This window comes from Typopeltis vanoorti, chromosome 13 (assembly GCF_054136105.1).
Source record: "Typopeltis vanoorti isolate ZY-2024b chromosome 13, IOZ_Tvanoo_1.0, whole genome shotgun sequence".
Classification (NCBI taxonomy): domain Eukaryota; kingdom Metazoa; phylum Arthropoda; class Arachnida; order Uropygi; family Thelyphonidae; genus Typopeltis; species Typopeltis vanoorti.
This window is the reverse complement of record NC_143561.1, coordinates 18,390,491-18,407,462: the sequence shown is the minus strand read 5'-3', so window position 1 is coordinate 18,407,462 and position 16,972 is coordinate 18,390,491. Positions and strand designations below refer to the sequence as shown.

Here is a 16,972-nt window from a genome sequence, read left to right as displayed (position 1 = left end):
TCTCCCCTGTCCAAGATATTTGTTACCTTGTTATAGTACATAGTTAGTGAAACATGATTTCCCCTTAACAAACTCATGCTGATAACCACAGAGAATACTGCTGTTATCAACCCATTTCTGCATCCTACTTCTCACAATCTCTTCAGTACCTTCACTGCAACTCCAGATATTCAAGTTGGACTATAATTTGAAGTTACAGCCTTATCACCACCTTTTTCCTCTTGTACTCCCTTGAAACCTGTGCTGTTGTAAGACTCTTATTGAACAGGCATGCCAGTGCTATTGCCAGTTCACTGGAACATTCCCTTAAGATGCATGGTGATATGTCATCAAATCTTATCACCTTATTGACATCAAGTTTATTTATTTCCTCAAATACCTCCTGTTAAGCCATCCTCTCCTATGTCCTCTACACTCAGGGTGGAATCATGAGTTCCTCATGATTCCACCCTGATCAGGATGAAACTCCATTTTATAAATTAATCACTGAATACCTCAACAATGTCTTCTTCAGCAGTTACCATTCTACCACTTTCATTCCTTAACTTCATCTTACCATGATCATTCTTCCTTCTATTTGCCACATATCTAAAAAAATCTCTCTAGGGTTTTTCTTTGGCTGATTTGCCAATTTCTGCTCGTACTCTACTTTTGTTTTCCTTACTAACTGAGTCACTCTCCTGGCTTGTTCTTTATATTCTTCATGTGACTGATTATTATCATTATTCATCTTGTACTTCCTCAAAGTACTTGCTTTTACCAGATTTCATGCTTAAGCTCCACATTCATCCATTTTACACCTGCATTTATTCAGCCTTTTGGCCTTTGGGATACATTCGTACATTTATGCTGTTATGTATTTCTTTGTGAATCTCCATTCAGGATTTATTTCCTTACCGCTCAACTTCTCATTCCATGTAATAGCTCCAAGCTATCTCCTAAGCTTGTCATAATCACCATTATAATCACTTATAATTCCACATATATATCCTTTCCTCACAAAAGTTTGCATATGACTAGCCACAACACAGGTGATTACTTCATGATCACTTTCACCAACTGGAGGAACATGTGAAACCCCCTCTAATAATTACATCCTCTGAAGAAATGATGAGATCTACAATTCTTGATCCTCGCGTGCCCTTCTTTACGTGCTGCCTGAGATAGTTATCTCTCAAGAACTTGAGAAATTAATTTTCCTTATTCTGAAATGCTATTGAATGCTATCTCTTCATTCCAATCTACACCACCAAAATTAAAATCACCCAGCATAATTACCCTTCCTTTGTTCACTAATCCAAGTTGTTTATACATTTTTTCATCACCACCTTCCACATTCTCAGGCCTATAGCAACATCCAACTAAATATGTCTTCCTCTCAACCTCCACGTTTCACCACACTGCCTTATAACCATTGCTACTATTTCCCCTTTTCATGTCTACCTTATGTGCATTTAATTCCCCTTCTTTCATCAGCAGCACCCCCCTCCCTTCCTGCCCTTTCTATCCTCGCAAAAAATACTGTACCCTTCCATTTCTGTTCCCATTAAGATATCATCTTCATTCAACCATGTTTCATGTATTCCAGTGATTTGGGGGTAAATAAACTCAATCACTGAAACCATTTCATCTCCTTTATTTCTGATACTTCTGGCATTTGTAAACAAACACAGAAGTTCATTTTTAGGTCTGTAGCTAGTCCTATCCAAGCCATATGTTGTTTGTGATTTCCCCACTACTCCTGCCAAATCAAATTATACCTGGGTAAAATCATCTTTATCACCACTTACCACATATACCTGCTCAGTCTCATCTTCTCCACCCACATTGCAATATACTCCATCTTCATACACACATTCACTGCCACTTTCAGCATTCACTCTCTCTCTCTCTATGCCATGTCTCCTTGTCCACCCGAGCTTCCCCCATTTCCTGTTCCTCTTGTATTCCCATTCTCTCTTTCTCTCTCACACTACCACTGTTTCTACTGCCAAGCACTTTTGTCTCTTCTGTACCACTCCTGATTTTTCTCCTCATCACTTCCTACTGATCTCTGGCATGCATCACACACTGTACTTCTACACACTATAATTTCATCCAGCAACACTTTCTCCAGAACACTCACCCCCAAAGCCATTTAGATCCAACCCATCATGCCTGTATAATTTCATTCTTCCCTCAAACACATGCCATACATCCACAAACTCCACTCCCTTCTCCAACGGAGAGCCAAAATTCATGATTTTGGCTCTCCGTTGCAACTCATCATCATCATACCTGGGTAACACACTGACAACCTTTCCTACTACACTGTTATCTTTCATTCTTCAAAATAGTCTCCTGATATTCATCCTCACATCCTTCGTATGTTCCGTTAGATCATTCATCCCTACAATCACAACTAACTCTCTTGCTCTTTCTTTCTCATTCCGTCTTAATTATTGTACTCATTCTCCCACCTGGACACCTGGATAGCAGACCTTACAGACCTCATTTCCCTTCCGGTTGTGAAGCGAGACGAGGTGCCTGTTCACGCATCGGTGTGTCCGCTGCAGTCGCCCATAGACATCCATGTCAGATGAACTAACGTTGGACAGGAAAAAGTTCCTATCAAAATTATCAATTAATTCAAAAACTAAACATTTTCCAAAATTCAGGTTGGTTGCACTAAAGCATACAAAAGGTAAGATATTGTCTGTGATGCAATTCGGCAATGTTGTCGAGGAGTGACTTCAAGGAAATTGTAACCGAAAGGGAGGTTATTCCAATATATCATTTTTCCATGCAATTTATGCCATGAAGGCTTGAAATTCATTGTACATTCTTCCTTTGGAATTTTTCTTATATCATTATTTTAAGATATTTATTATCATTAAATATGTTCTTGTATTTATATGCATCATATTATTTATTCTTTATTCTTATCCTCTATTGATAAAAAATGTATGCAACTCCTGTGAATAACATAGCATATGTGTACTATATTTATATTTTTGAATAACAATCTTTCTTTATTTTCAATTTAATATCATTTAAATCTTATTTCAGTAAACTTGCGATTAAATTGTAATAAGCAGCCTAAGTCTCCAGTGTGTGATACTGAAAATGTTGAACATTCCAATCTTTGCTGGATGCTGCAGCGAAAAAAGCATTTTGCACATCATGGAAAATGCATGGTAAAAAACAAAAATTTTTTTCAAGCTTTCTAGAAATTGTAGTGAGTTAATTATAGGAAGCACATCAAACTTACATATATATATATATATATATATATATATAATTGACAACTAATTATCATTATTTGTGGATGATAATACTATATATCTTATCCTATCCTAATTTACGCTCACGTGTAAACCTACACTTTTTACCCTGTAGGCATTCGGAACCAAAATCCAACGGAATAGGTTGGTTACTCTTTATTCCTGGAGATATCCTATGACTATAGCTTGTGTGTTCACAGGGCCAGTTTGCCTGCATGCGAGATGAAAAACCCCAGATAAATTGGGGGGAAAACCCTTCTGCCGACACCCCAGACTGTCTAACTTGGCTATGGCTGAGGAAGATCCTTGAGCTCCTCATGTCGTCGATGGGAATCGAACCTAGGACATTCCTTCCCCAGGCATACGGTTGTGAAGCGCATAGCCACTAGGCTAACCACGTAGACAATACTATATATAAATGTATTAATTTATGGGATTGGTGTTTCTGATAGAAAGTTTTATATCTTGGCTATTCATAACTATTATTTTACAGGAAATAACAACATATACTCAATATTAATTATAATAACTTTAATTAATACTTGCCTATATTTCTGCAACATTGCATTACCATCATCAGGGATCATAAAACAATCATATGTGCACACAGGCACTAACACTGGACAAATTAGGCTGAAAAAAGGCAACCAAAGTCAGGTTTAGATCTTAAATGGCACCCCCCCCCCAGTTTGATCATTCTCAATCCCCCTCCCCCAGAGATCAATGTGTTTGTCCATTTGAACAGCTGTTATAATTGCATCCTAGGAATATACATTAAAACATTAGCATTAATACTAGAGGATTTTTGATTTGATAATTTAGTTCAATAAAAGCATTCACTACACCTTGATTAAGCAATTTTCTGTATTACAAGCAAAGCTCACTTTAGTAAACACTGCATTTTGAACCACTTTTCATTGAAGTTCAGAGGTGAATTTCAGAAGTGGACATAAAACAGCTCTAAAGATCATTTGAAGAACTATTGGCAAAGTAGAGATTAGGGAGGCTATCATCATTCTTTATAAGACTGCTCTATACTGATTTGGTTGCTTGGGTTTCTTGGCGATGAGATAGTTTAGAGGAACCAGAGTGAGTTATCAAGATAGTAACTATACTTTCTATGATGATAGATTGATGGATGTTACAAAATTTGATTTAAAAGTGGAAAAGTATTTGATTTTCTTGTCTCTGTGGCTAGCAGAAATATGGACAATATAGACTTACAGAAGAGCATTGAAGATTCATATATTCCAAAGAAAAGGAATGAAGTTTTGGAGAGGAGTGCTAATGTGAAACTAATAAAGAATGCACAGAGAAGTGGTGTGAACACTTTATTATTATTATTACCCAAGACCCCATGGAGTCAAAGACTCATCTAGGAGGTCCTTTTATCAAACTCACAGCTCATCATACCGTGCTTTAAACACACTCAAATTCTCTGCACACACCAGACTCTCAGGTAAGGCATTCCAATCATTCACAGCTCTGCATGAAAAAAAACCTGCCTCTCACTCCCCTACTCACACTCTCCTTATACAGCTTCCAGGGATGACCTCTGGTTCTCCCCCCCCCCCCCCGATCTCCCACTATTTTCTGTAGAACCTCACCAGCATTGCTCCTATAACAACCCCTTAATAACTTGTAGGTCTCTATCATATCTCCCTTCCTCCTCATCCTCCTATTCACCAGACTCTGCAAGTTGCATCTTCTCAATCTTTCCTCATATTCGACATTCCAGAGGTTAGAAACTACCTTAGTCCGTCACCTCTGGACCCTCGCCAACATCTCTTCATCCTTCTGAAAACCAGGTGACCAAATCTGGGCATAATAGGCCATGTGTGGCCTAATCAAAGCCTTATACAATGGAACAAGAATCTCCTTACTTCTACAAGTCAGTGTCCTCCACATCATTCCCAGAAGTCTTTGTATTGTCTTCACAATTTTGTCAATGTGTCCCCTAAATTTCAATCCTTATCCACTATCACTCCAAGATCTCTTATTTCCTCAACCTTTGACAATATAACCTCACCAAGCATAAATTCTGCATTCCATTTTGTTTTCCAAATTTGAAAACCTTACATTTTGCAACATTGAACTCACATCCTCATTCCTGTGCCCAATCACTCAATTTATTCAAGTCTTCTTGTAAGGCCACAACATCTTCTCTACTCTTCATGGTTCGTGTCAACTTTGTATCGTCTACAAACAACTGAATATCTCCATCCAGATCTTCATCAATATCATTAATATACAAGTTAAACAGCAATGACCCTAAAACAGACCCCTGAGGCACACCACTAGTAACTTTCCTTTTCCTGGATATCGCTCCCCCATACACAACTTGTTGATACCTATCAGATAGTCGGTCTCCAATCCAACACACTAATATAATATCCAACCCCATCCACTCCAGTTTGACTATCAACTTATCATGCGGTGATCTATCAAAAGCCTTTGCAAAATCTAAGTATATTACTGTGTATTCTTTATTCTTCTCCTCTGTCCATGGAAGCAGTCACCTTATTCTAGCAAATCCATGCTGTCCATCAAAGATATTACCATTGTTGGCAACCCAATTCTGGATCCTAGTTCTCACAAGCTTCTGCAACAACTTAACAGTGACACCCGACACACTGATAGGCCTATAGTTTGATGCTGGAGTTCTATCACTTGACCTCATAATATGACCCATGTCATACATGGATCATATTGTGAGGCATGATTTATTATTTGAAAGATTTATTACAAGAAGAATTGAAGGAAAGCAAAAGAAAGGAAGACAATGATACATGTGGTTCAAAAACATTCAGGATGCATCTGAACTATGTAGAAAGCAAGACAGTAGTCCAAGACAAAAATATATGTAGATCCATAATAGCCAACTTCCTGGATGAAGACAACACTTGACAAGAAAAGTGGAAAACAGAGATGCAATAAAATCTTTCTGAAGGGCTTTATAGGGTGATGAGATTAGTGGTCATTCCTGAAAGGTGTGTAAAAATATGGTGTTGCAAGGGCATGTGGACTAGACTTTCTGCTTAGAGAGTAGTGAATAAGTGAAATTCTAAATGAACATCTAATAATAATAATTAGATGTTAGGTATTACTTATGGGCAACTCCAAGGAATCCTTAGACTCATCAAGGGCGGCCCTAAACATCATGTGAAGAACTATTCAGAATTCGCACAGTATCTATCAAACTTTGCTTTGAACTCATTCACAGTCATGGCACCAACACCAGACTCTGGCAACCTATTCACCACTCTCCAAGTAAAAAAACTCGTTCTAACACTCTTGCTCAGTTTCCATGGATGGCCCCCTAGTTCTCCCACCACCACACCTGTGCTGAAAAATTTCCTCTGAATTAATCTTGTAATAAACCCCTCAGTAATTTGAATGTCTCAATCATATCATCCCTTTTCCACCTATCAACCAGTTTCTGTAACCCACAAATCTTCAACCTGTTCTCGTAAGGTTCATTCCATAGACCAGCTGCCATCTTGGTCACTCACCTCTGAATCCTCTCTACCTCCTCCCCATAACCAAGAAATCCTGGCACCCAGATCTCACACAGTAGTCAAGATGGGGGTCTTATCAAGGCTTGATAAAGAGGAACAATAACCTGCTGGTCTCTGCTTGTCAAAGTATTCTTCAGTAACCAAGCAATCTGATGAGGTGCTTTAGCCACTTTTACTATGTTCCCCCTAAACTTTAACTCCCTATCGACTAACACTCCCAAGTCTCTGGCTTCATCAATTTCCTGGAGTATGGTTCCACCAATGTGGTATATTGCTGATAATCTTTTCACCCCAAAATGCATAACCTTACACTTTACCATTAAACTGACATCCATTCTTCTTTGCCCAGTCTGCCAATCTATCCAAATCATCCTGCAAAATTTTGACATTATGTGTATTCACTATTGCTCTACCCAATTTGAAGCATCAGCAAATAACTGAACAGTTCCTCTCAGATCCTTTCCTATATCATTAATGAACAAATTAAACAGCAGTGGTCCAAGAACAGATCCTTGTGGCACACCACTAGTCACAGGCCTTCTTTTGGACTCTACTCCTGAATAAACTACTCTCTGATATCTCTCCATCAACAGCCCTCCTATCCAACTCACGAACCCTATATCGATCCCCCATGTGCAGCAGTTTACTGATTAGAATTCCATGTGGTATCCTATCAAACACCTTTGCAGAGTCCAGCAGTATCACTGTAAACCCATTACCCTTATCCAAATTCAGCCATCACTATATTATAAAAGGTGAGCAAGTTACTGAAGCATGACCTATCCTTCACAAAATTATGCTGCCACCCATACAGTATCCCATTTCCATCTATCCATTCCTGTATTTTGCTCTTGACCAACTTCTCCAATACTTTGACAATGACTCCTGATATGCTGATCAGGTGGTAATTTGCAACAGCAGTCTTGGAGCCTCCTTTATGCAATGGAACTATTTTCCCCTCCTTCCATCCCCTTGGGACTAACCCAGAGCCATGACTTAGATTAAACAATATGATCCAGGGCACTGACAATTCCTTTGCCACTTTACGTAAGACTCAAGCTGGTATACCATCCAATTCCACAGCTGTATTCACATTAAGGTTATGTAATATGCTATTCACCCCCATTTCATTCACCTCAGTTCCTGTATAAGCCATCAGTTCCCTCATTCCTGCAATATTACCGCCTGGATGATATACTCTTGCAAAGTGTTCACTTTATAATTCTACTATTTCAACTGATTCAGTTACCTTCCTACCACTGACATTCCTTAAAATCATTCTGCTGTATACATTTTTTCTTTTACTTACAGCATATCGAAAGAACTGTTTGAGATTCTCTTTAGCCTGCATTGCTAACTTCCTTTCATAATCTGCTTTTGCTTTTCTTGCCACACTAGTTACCCTTCTGGCTTGTGCCTTGTACTGTTCATGTGCCTGCTGGTCACCTGGTCATCTTTCTCCTTAAATTCCCTCCACAATTGTTTCTTTTTTTGCAGTTCCAGCTGAACGATGATATTCATCCATTTAACTCTGACTTGATTTACTCTCCTGACTCTAGGTATGCAATCTGCCATTACCTCCCTCAAACACTTCTTTACACTTTCCATGCACTATCAACATCCAGCTCTTGCAGTTTTACATGCCATGGCACTGATCCAAGCAATCTCTTAAGCTTATCATACATACCAGCCCGGTAATTCCATCTATACCCTGTCTTAACTGAAAATTCCACTCATTTAACCACCTCCCAGGTCAAGATCATATGATCTCTCTCTCTCTCACCAATTGGTGGCAACATGGTCATATTCGCTACAGATAAATTCTCAGATGCAATTACTAGATCGAGCACTCTCAAACCTCTAGTATAGTCCATTACATGCTGTGTCAAGTAATCATCTTAAGTAACTGTATAAAATCCATTTCCTTCCTCCCGTGTGTCCTCTCCTCCTTCCAATCAATGTTACCATACTTGAAATCCCCCATAATAATTACCTGTCCTCCACCCATTGAGTCTATTTGCTGATGCATACTACACCCTCTGTCCAAAAAGAAACCGAACTTTTCAAAAATAGAAGAAACTAGTAGTGCTACCTGTTGTATCTTTTTGTTGTCGAAAGCGGCAACTTCATTAGTGTTGTGTCAACTGTTTATGACATTTGTTTCATTAGAAGCCGAGTTATAGTTCCAAGAGTGACAGTGTGTTTTCACGAATGATCGGAAAATGAGTTTCAAACAGAGAGCTATGATTGACTTTTGTGTTAAACTTGGTAAAAAGTTTTACCGAAATGCATCAAATGCTTCAAAAAGCATTCGGTGATGAATGCTTATCCCGTACTCAAGTTTACAAGTGGTTTAAGTGATTTCAAAGTGGTCATGAAATGCTTGAGGACGACGAAAAGCCACAAAAATTGGACTCAGCAAAGTTAACATCCAAAAAAGTGCCTGATTTCATCAAAGAAAACCCGAAATCGTCTGTGAGATTAATCGAAGATGAATTGGGGATTCCAAAATCAACTGCGCACAACATTTTGACCGAAAGTTTGGGCTTTCATAAATTGAATTCGCAATTTGTTCCCCACAAATTGACCGACGACCAAAAAAGTATCGAATTGAACACTGCAAGGACCTCATTAAAACCACTCATAAGGACTCAAACTTCCTTGAAATGATTGTTACTGGTGATGAAACGTGGCGTTTTGAGTATGAGTCAGAAACAAAGCACCAGAGTGCTGAGTTTTTCCTCTCCTCCCAGGAAGTTACGAAAGGAAACTATTTGCAAGAGGGTGAGGAGTGGTTTCTTGGAGAGTGGTTGAATCATGGAATGCATTGCCTGAGAGCAGGAATGGTCAATGAATTTAAGGAGTGGTATGATGGACTTTGTGTTTCTCAGGCGGGAGGACCTCCCCCTCGATGAGTCTTGATAGACTTTGTGTTCCTTAGGAAGAACCTCCCATGATGAGTCTTTTGACTCCATGGAGGCCTGAATAATAATAATAATAATAATAATTACTAATTCTGATTGACAATTTCCTACAAATTAATCTGTTATCTGTCGAGACTCCAATATTACCAGATCTTATATTTCTGCCTTCTGAAGTACCTTTTACTCTATCAATCCACCTAGATTCTGGTTCTCCTCTAGATCTTTTTCCTGCCAACCTGACAAAGAACACTTGTTTTGCTAGTATTTACTCTCCCATTCTGTTTAAGTAAACATACCACCTTAGATTAGCTCTGCTCACATATTCTTGAATGCTAATAATCACGAGTTCTTCCTAATAGCCCATTTTTAATATGATACTGCCACTGATGTCCACTCCTTTAATTTATCTAGACTTATAACTATGGCATCCAGTCTTTGTTGATTTTTTTTTCTAACCCAGCTCTCAGATCCATAAGTTATAATTGGTTTGAACACTGTGTTTTAAACAGCTGGTTTAGTGTTTTGACTAATTTCTCTCTGATTCCATATAAATTTATTCAGTTAACTTACTACTATACCAGCTTTGCTACTTCTCCTGTCTATTTCATATTTAATTTGCCATTGTCATTAAAAATTGCACCCAAATATCTGAATGTTTCCCCTGTTCTGTAGGTTCTCCCTTCAGGAAGCAGTTGATGTTTTTTAATGTTTCTGCTTATTTTCATTGTCTTTTGTCTTTTTATTGCTGATTTTCCATACCAAATTTATTACAACAGTTATTCAATTTAGTCATAGACTCATGCATGTACTGGATTAATTTAAAAGTATATTATTATTATTATTATTACATGATACCTCCAGGGAGTCCGTAGACTCATTGAGGGGAAGGCACTTACTCTACAGCTCTCTATCTCCACCATTCAGTCCACTAACTACAATGAACTGCAACTACACCATCCTCCCATGATAATCACTAGATTTTCACAGACAATCACAAACATCCATGCCTGGCACGATTCAAACCCGCAGCCTTGTTTTGGCTGGAGAGCAGATATGCTAACCACTCGGCCAACCATGCTGGCATATCATCTGCATAAAGTAAAGAACTGAGATTAACATCTCGAATTTTGATCTTCTTCTTCTTGTGCCATATACCATCTATTTGGGGTTGGCCTTGCAAGTCCTCTTTTCCATTCTTTCCTGTCTTGTGCCATTTCTTCAGTTGCTTCATCATGTCTTTTTCGGTCGACCTCTTCCCATCCACATTCAGATTCATTATCCTATTTACGCTTTCAGTTATGGAAGTGACTACTGAGCTCTGTTCAACATGTCCGAACCATCTTAACCTGTTTCCCCCATTTTTTCAACTATTATACCACTCCCAAACTACCTCTAATAAATTCATTTCTAATTTTATCCTTTCTCATTATTCTGCACATCCACCTAAACATTCTCATCTCTGACACATTCATCCTTTGCTCATGTATTTTCTTTACAGCCCAACATTCTGATCCATACAATGGCAGGCCTCACAACTGACTTATAGAACTTCCCCTTTAGTTGAATAGGTACACACTTGTCACACATAACAGCGCTGGCTTGCCTCCACTTTAACCATCCCGTGCTAATTTTACCAGTCACCTCTTCATCAGTTTTACCATTTCTCTGTACACTGAGCCTAAATACTTAAACTTTTCTTTCCCCTCCAAAATATAGTTTTCGATCATTACTGAGGTAGTCTCTTCATAATTTCTTTCTCCTCTAAAACAGCACTCCATATATTCTGTTTTTGTTCTACTCAGTCTTAATCCATTACATTCCAAACTCCTTCCTCTGCTCTTCCTAAGGGCAGAGTCCTGGTATAGCCTAACTATCACTGGGAAATATTCCATGTCACCACAGGAACTTCTTACAGAAGTTTGCCACCTTGTACATATCTTGAATAATGCAGATACAAGGGTGGTCTGAAAGGTTCTCAGCCTAACAATGAAAAAACGAATTTATAATTTTAAAATTATTTTTAATTTTAAAATTTTTCAACATAATCTCCCTTAAGACTAATACATTTATTCCAGTTATGCTCCAGCTCTTCTTTGGCACTGAACAACCGACTTCTGTCCACTGTTTTGAATGCTGTTTGGATTCTGGTGTGTAATAGTGAATCCAAGTCTCATCCATAGTAATAAATCGACACCAAAATCAGTTTTATTCTTGTTAAAACGCTCCACACTGTTTCAAGATTTTTATGTGAGTGCATGTTTGATCTGCTGTGAGCAAGCCCATCTTGCACAAAGCTTTTTCATTTGCAATTCTTCATGCAAAATATATCCTACGCGTTCTTTTGAAATGCCTATAATCTCAGCAATTTCACGCACTTTGACTCGCCAGTTATTCAATACCATATCATGCACTTGATCAATGATTTCTGTTGTTGTTACACTTTTTGGACGTCCTTCACATGGATCATCTTCAAGGCTGGTACAGTCATGTTTAAACTCAGCAGCCCATTTCTTAATTGTTGAAAATGAAAGAGAAACTGTTTAGAAGTTTAACAAAAGAAACTTCTAATGAATTTCTTTTGGCATTAAACCTTCTTTTACAAAGAATTTCATAACCGCACGATACTCAATTTTATCCATTTCAAGGGATACAGACAACACTTTTGCTTCAGACAGCTGTATAAAACAAACTACTTGATAGAATGGCTTGCAATTTCACATGGATGCTTATCACAGATGTACCAACTTAGAAAAAAAATCTTGCCGATAGTGTTGCCATCTATGGTCGAGAACTTTTCAGACCACCCTCGTATAATTAAATAGTGCTGATTTTTGTTTGAGTGCTCTAGAGAGCACTTCTCTTGGAACTCTATTGTATGTTTTCTCAAGATCTATGAATATCATGTGTATTATATAAGTCTTTTCTTCTTTCTCTATACCAGTTTAAAACATTTCTTCATAATGTGTTCCATATAGATGATGAATAACAGTGGGAGTAATGTGCACTCTTGTTTCATGCCTGATTTAACATTAAACCATCTTCCTGTAACTCCTTCCATTTTAACAGCTTACTTAAAACTCGGATATAGACTAAGTATTGCTTGATACAGTGTCCCATTTACACCATATAACTGTAGTATTTTAAATAGCTTTCCTCTTGGCACCTTGTTATATACCTTTTCCAGATTTGTGAAACTTAAATATGGATCCTTGTTATGCTCTCATGATTTCTCAACTATTTGTCTGAAAATGAAAATTGATCATTACAACCTCTATTTGGCCTGAATCCAGTTTGTTGTTCACACCAAGCTTCCCTTCCACAATTTTTCTTAACTGTTGCTCAAGTATACTTGCATAAATCTTGCCAGGAACATGTGGGAACAGAGGTGGATGAATTAGAGGTTCTTAGGATATTGCAGAATCTCAATGTGAATACAGCTGTAGGATTAGATGGGATATCAGCTAGGATTTTGGAATAATGTGCAAGGGAACTGGCAGTGCCTCTGACTAAGCTCTTTAATTTAAGTCTCAGCTCTGGTAGAGTTCTAAGGGAGACAATCGAATTTGAACTTGCTCCAGATACAAGGGTGGTCTGAAAGGTTCTCAGCCTAACAATGAAAAAACGAATTTTAATGAAAATGAAGAAGTTTTGTCTTCTTCCAAAGAACTCTGTGCCTAGTGGACTGTATTGGCTCTCCAGTTTACTACTGTGCAAAACATCTGTCTTGTCATCTTTGGATTCTCACTAGCTATACCAGCTCAAAAACAATCTTCATTTCAAATAGAAAATAAAAGATCGACTTTTGTCTAATAATGAGATTATGGTTTCTTTTGATGTAGTTTCCCAATTCACCAACATACCATTACGGGAGAATCTTCAATTTTAACAATCTGATTTCACAGAAACCATTGTCAACCTATTTAAATTTACAATCAATGCATCCTATTTACATGGCATAATAAGTTGTTCAAACAATTAGAAGGAACTGCAATGAGCAGCCCTATCTTACCAGCCTTAGCTTATTATTTCATTGAGCACATAGGAAAAAGAACTCTTTGACACTATATTCCTTCCACCTCATATTGGTTACATTTTCTTTAATGATATATTTGAAATCTGTTCCCACACTGAATCAGAATTTCTTCAGTTCCTAGAGAAAATAAACTCCTTGTACTCCCTTATCAAGTTTACTATTGAACATGAATCTAATAAATAATTACTGCTTTGATACCACAATAATTCATAATGCCACAGGTCATGTTGCATTTTCAGTTTATCAGAAGCCAAACTTTACTAGCAGATACATTAACTTATCCTCCCACTGTCATTCATCACAAAAAATGAGTATTATCTAGAATCTTGTAGACAGAGTTTATACTAATCCCCTTGTGTTAGATGAACTGAATAAAATTAAAAGGAATCTGATATTCAAGAACTGTCTAGTAGAAGCAATGTCTAAATATATTCCAAGAGTTAGAAGGTTAAATAAGGTAGGTGTGAAATGGATGAATGAAGACATTAAGCATGCAATACAGAGGAAAAAGGCATTATGTAGGGCAGCATAAGAGGAGTGGTAATAATTTCATGAGGATTACAAAGAACAGACAAGGAGGATGACTTGGTTGGTAATGGTAGCAAAAGTGAAGTGTAAGCAGCAGTTAGCTATGTAGCCTACCAAAAAAAAAAAAAGAATGATTATGGAAGGATGACATTGATTGGAGAAAATGGTATATATTAAAATATTTAATGAGTAGTTCATAAGGGTCTTTCATGCTTGTGAATGTGACCTCATGGAGAGTTTGAGATCAGGTGATGATGAGGAGGAGAAACTCATTATAAGTGAGCAAGAGGTATATGGGAATTGAGCAAACTTGATTGTTAATAAGGCTATGGGACTTGATAATATATCACTGCATATTTTAAAGGAACGTGCCAGGAAGTTGGCATCTGCCTTGACATATTTGTTTAATATGAGTCTTGTACTGGGTCAAGTTCCAAAGGAGTGGAAGGAAGGCAAGATTGTGCCACTTTATAAGGGAAGTGACAGAACTCAAGCATCAAATTATAAGTCTTCTCTGTGTCAGTTGTGGTGGTTAGTGTTGGAGTGGCTGATGAGAACCATGATCCAGAATTGGGTTGACAACAATGGTATTATCTTTGATGGACAGCATGAATTTGCTAAGGGAGGTCATGTTTTAGTAATCTATTTACCATAAGGTGATGGCTTCATTGGACAAAGGAGATGGATACACAGTAGTCTACTTAGATTTTTCAAAGGCTTTTGATAGATTACTGCATGATAAGTTGATAGTCAAACTACAGTGGATGGGATTGAATATTAGACTAGTGCATTGGATCAGAGATTGGCTATCTGATAGGCATCAGCAAGTCGTGTATGAGGGAGCAATATCCCAGAAGAGGAAAGTCGCTAGTGGTTGCCTCAGGGGTCTGTTTTAGTGCCATTGCTGTTTAAACTGTATGTTAATCAGGGGTGAGCTATAAGGGGCTCGTGGGGGCTCACGCAAGCCCTTTGTTAAATTTTTCTCAAGTTTGCGAGTCCCTTGTTCTTCTTGTTTAATAATCTTATTATTCACTTAAGAATACCACCGCAGAATGTATACATGCTACTATAATTGCTACTTTAAATTCATATGGATTTTCTGATAACTATTTAAAAAACATCTCATTGCATTTTGTTCTGATGGAGCTACTGTAATGTTAGGAAACAAATCAGGTGTTGCAATCAAACTTCTACAAAAATTTCCCAACATTGTGATTTAGCATTATGTAGCTCATCATTTACACTTAGCATTAGATGATTCGATAAAAAATCATTAAAGAAATAAATCATTTTGAAATATTTATGGATAAATTACATGTTTTTTTATCATCAATCACCAAAAAAATCAAAGAATTAAATACGATTGCAAAAGACCATGGTATCGAAATTTTAAAGATCGGCCGTGTGTTTGGACCACGATGGGCAGCTTGCAGTTTACGAATGGCCCTTGTTGTGTGGAGAAATTACCCAGCTTTATGCAAGCATTTTGCATCGAATAATAAATATAAAGACTTTTTAAACCGACTTCTCAATTTGGAATTTTTTAAAGATCTAGCATTAATGATTGATATCCTACAGGAATTGTCATATCTGTCAGAAGCTCTACAAAGTCGCAATATAAGTATTATAAGAGCTAAGTTAGCCCTTTTTTTTTTCTCGACGATGCAAGCCCTTTGTTAAAATTTCCATAGCTCACCACTGATGTTAATGATATTGGGGAAGATTTAGATGAGGATATTCAGTTGTTTGCAGATGTTGCAAAATTGGGATGAACTATGAGGAGTAGAGAAGATTTTGTGTCATTACACGAACACTTGAATAGATTGATGAATTGGAGTGAAGATGCCAGTTCAATGTTGGAAAATGTAAGGTTATAAAATTTGGGAAACGATGATGAGATGTAGAATTTATGCTTGGTGGGAATATATTGTTGGAGGAAATAAGGGATCTTCGGGTGATAGTGGATAAAGATCTGAAATTTATGGGACACATTGCCAAAATTGTGAGGATAACACAAAGAATTCTGGGAGTGATGCAGAGGATACTGACTTGTAGAAATAAGGAGATTCTAGGACATGGTATGATGAGCTGTGTTTATGACAAAAGGGATCTCCTAGATGAGTTTTGCTCCATGGGGGGGATTATAAAATTTGGTTATATAAAATATGAAGCCTCCTATTCCATGAAGTCAGAATTTTGAACGTGCTTTGTTCATGAAATAGGAGGCTTCATAAAACTATGAAGTTTAAGATTATGGAGACCACTGTGCACAGATTTGGTCACCCAGTTTTCAAAAGGATGAAGATATGTTGAATATGAAGAAAGTTTGAGATGATACAGTTTGCAGAGTCTAGTAGATAAGAGGAAGAGGGGGGTGGTATGATAGAGGTGTACAAGTTATTAATGGGTTGTTATAGGGTCAGTTTTGAACAGGTTTTTCATAAAATGGTGGGCGATCAGGAGAGATCAAGAGGTCATCCCTGGAAGCTGTATAAGGAGGGTGTGAATAAGGAAATGAGAAGCAAGTGTTTTGAACAGAGAGTTACAAATAATTGGAAAGCATTGCCTGAATCTGTTTAGGATATGGTATGATGAGCTGTGTTTATGACAAAAGGGATCTCCTAGATGAGTTTTGCTCCATGGGGTTCTTAGGATAATAATAATAAGTCAGAATTTTGAACATGCTTTGTTGATGGAATAAGAGCC

General features: G+C 37.6%; 1 protein-coding gene across 2 annotated transcripts in view; it reads left to right on the top strand.

Annotated features, from left to right (window-relative positions):
* LOC150099965 (reversion-inducing cysteine-rich protein with Kazal motifs-like) overlaps positions 1 to 16,972 on the top strand; it is a 364,445-nt gene that overhangs the window by 308,776 nt on the left and 38,697 nt on the right. For both annotated transcript variants that reach the window (XM_090402524.1, XM_090402523.1), the window contains exon 19: positions 3,049 to 3,176. In XM_090402524.1, the coding sequence (XP_090258650.1) occupies positions 3,049 to 3,176 (128 nt within the window). The remainder of the gene's footprint in view (positions 1 to 3,048; positions 3,177 to 16,972) is intronic.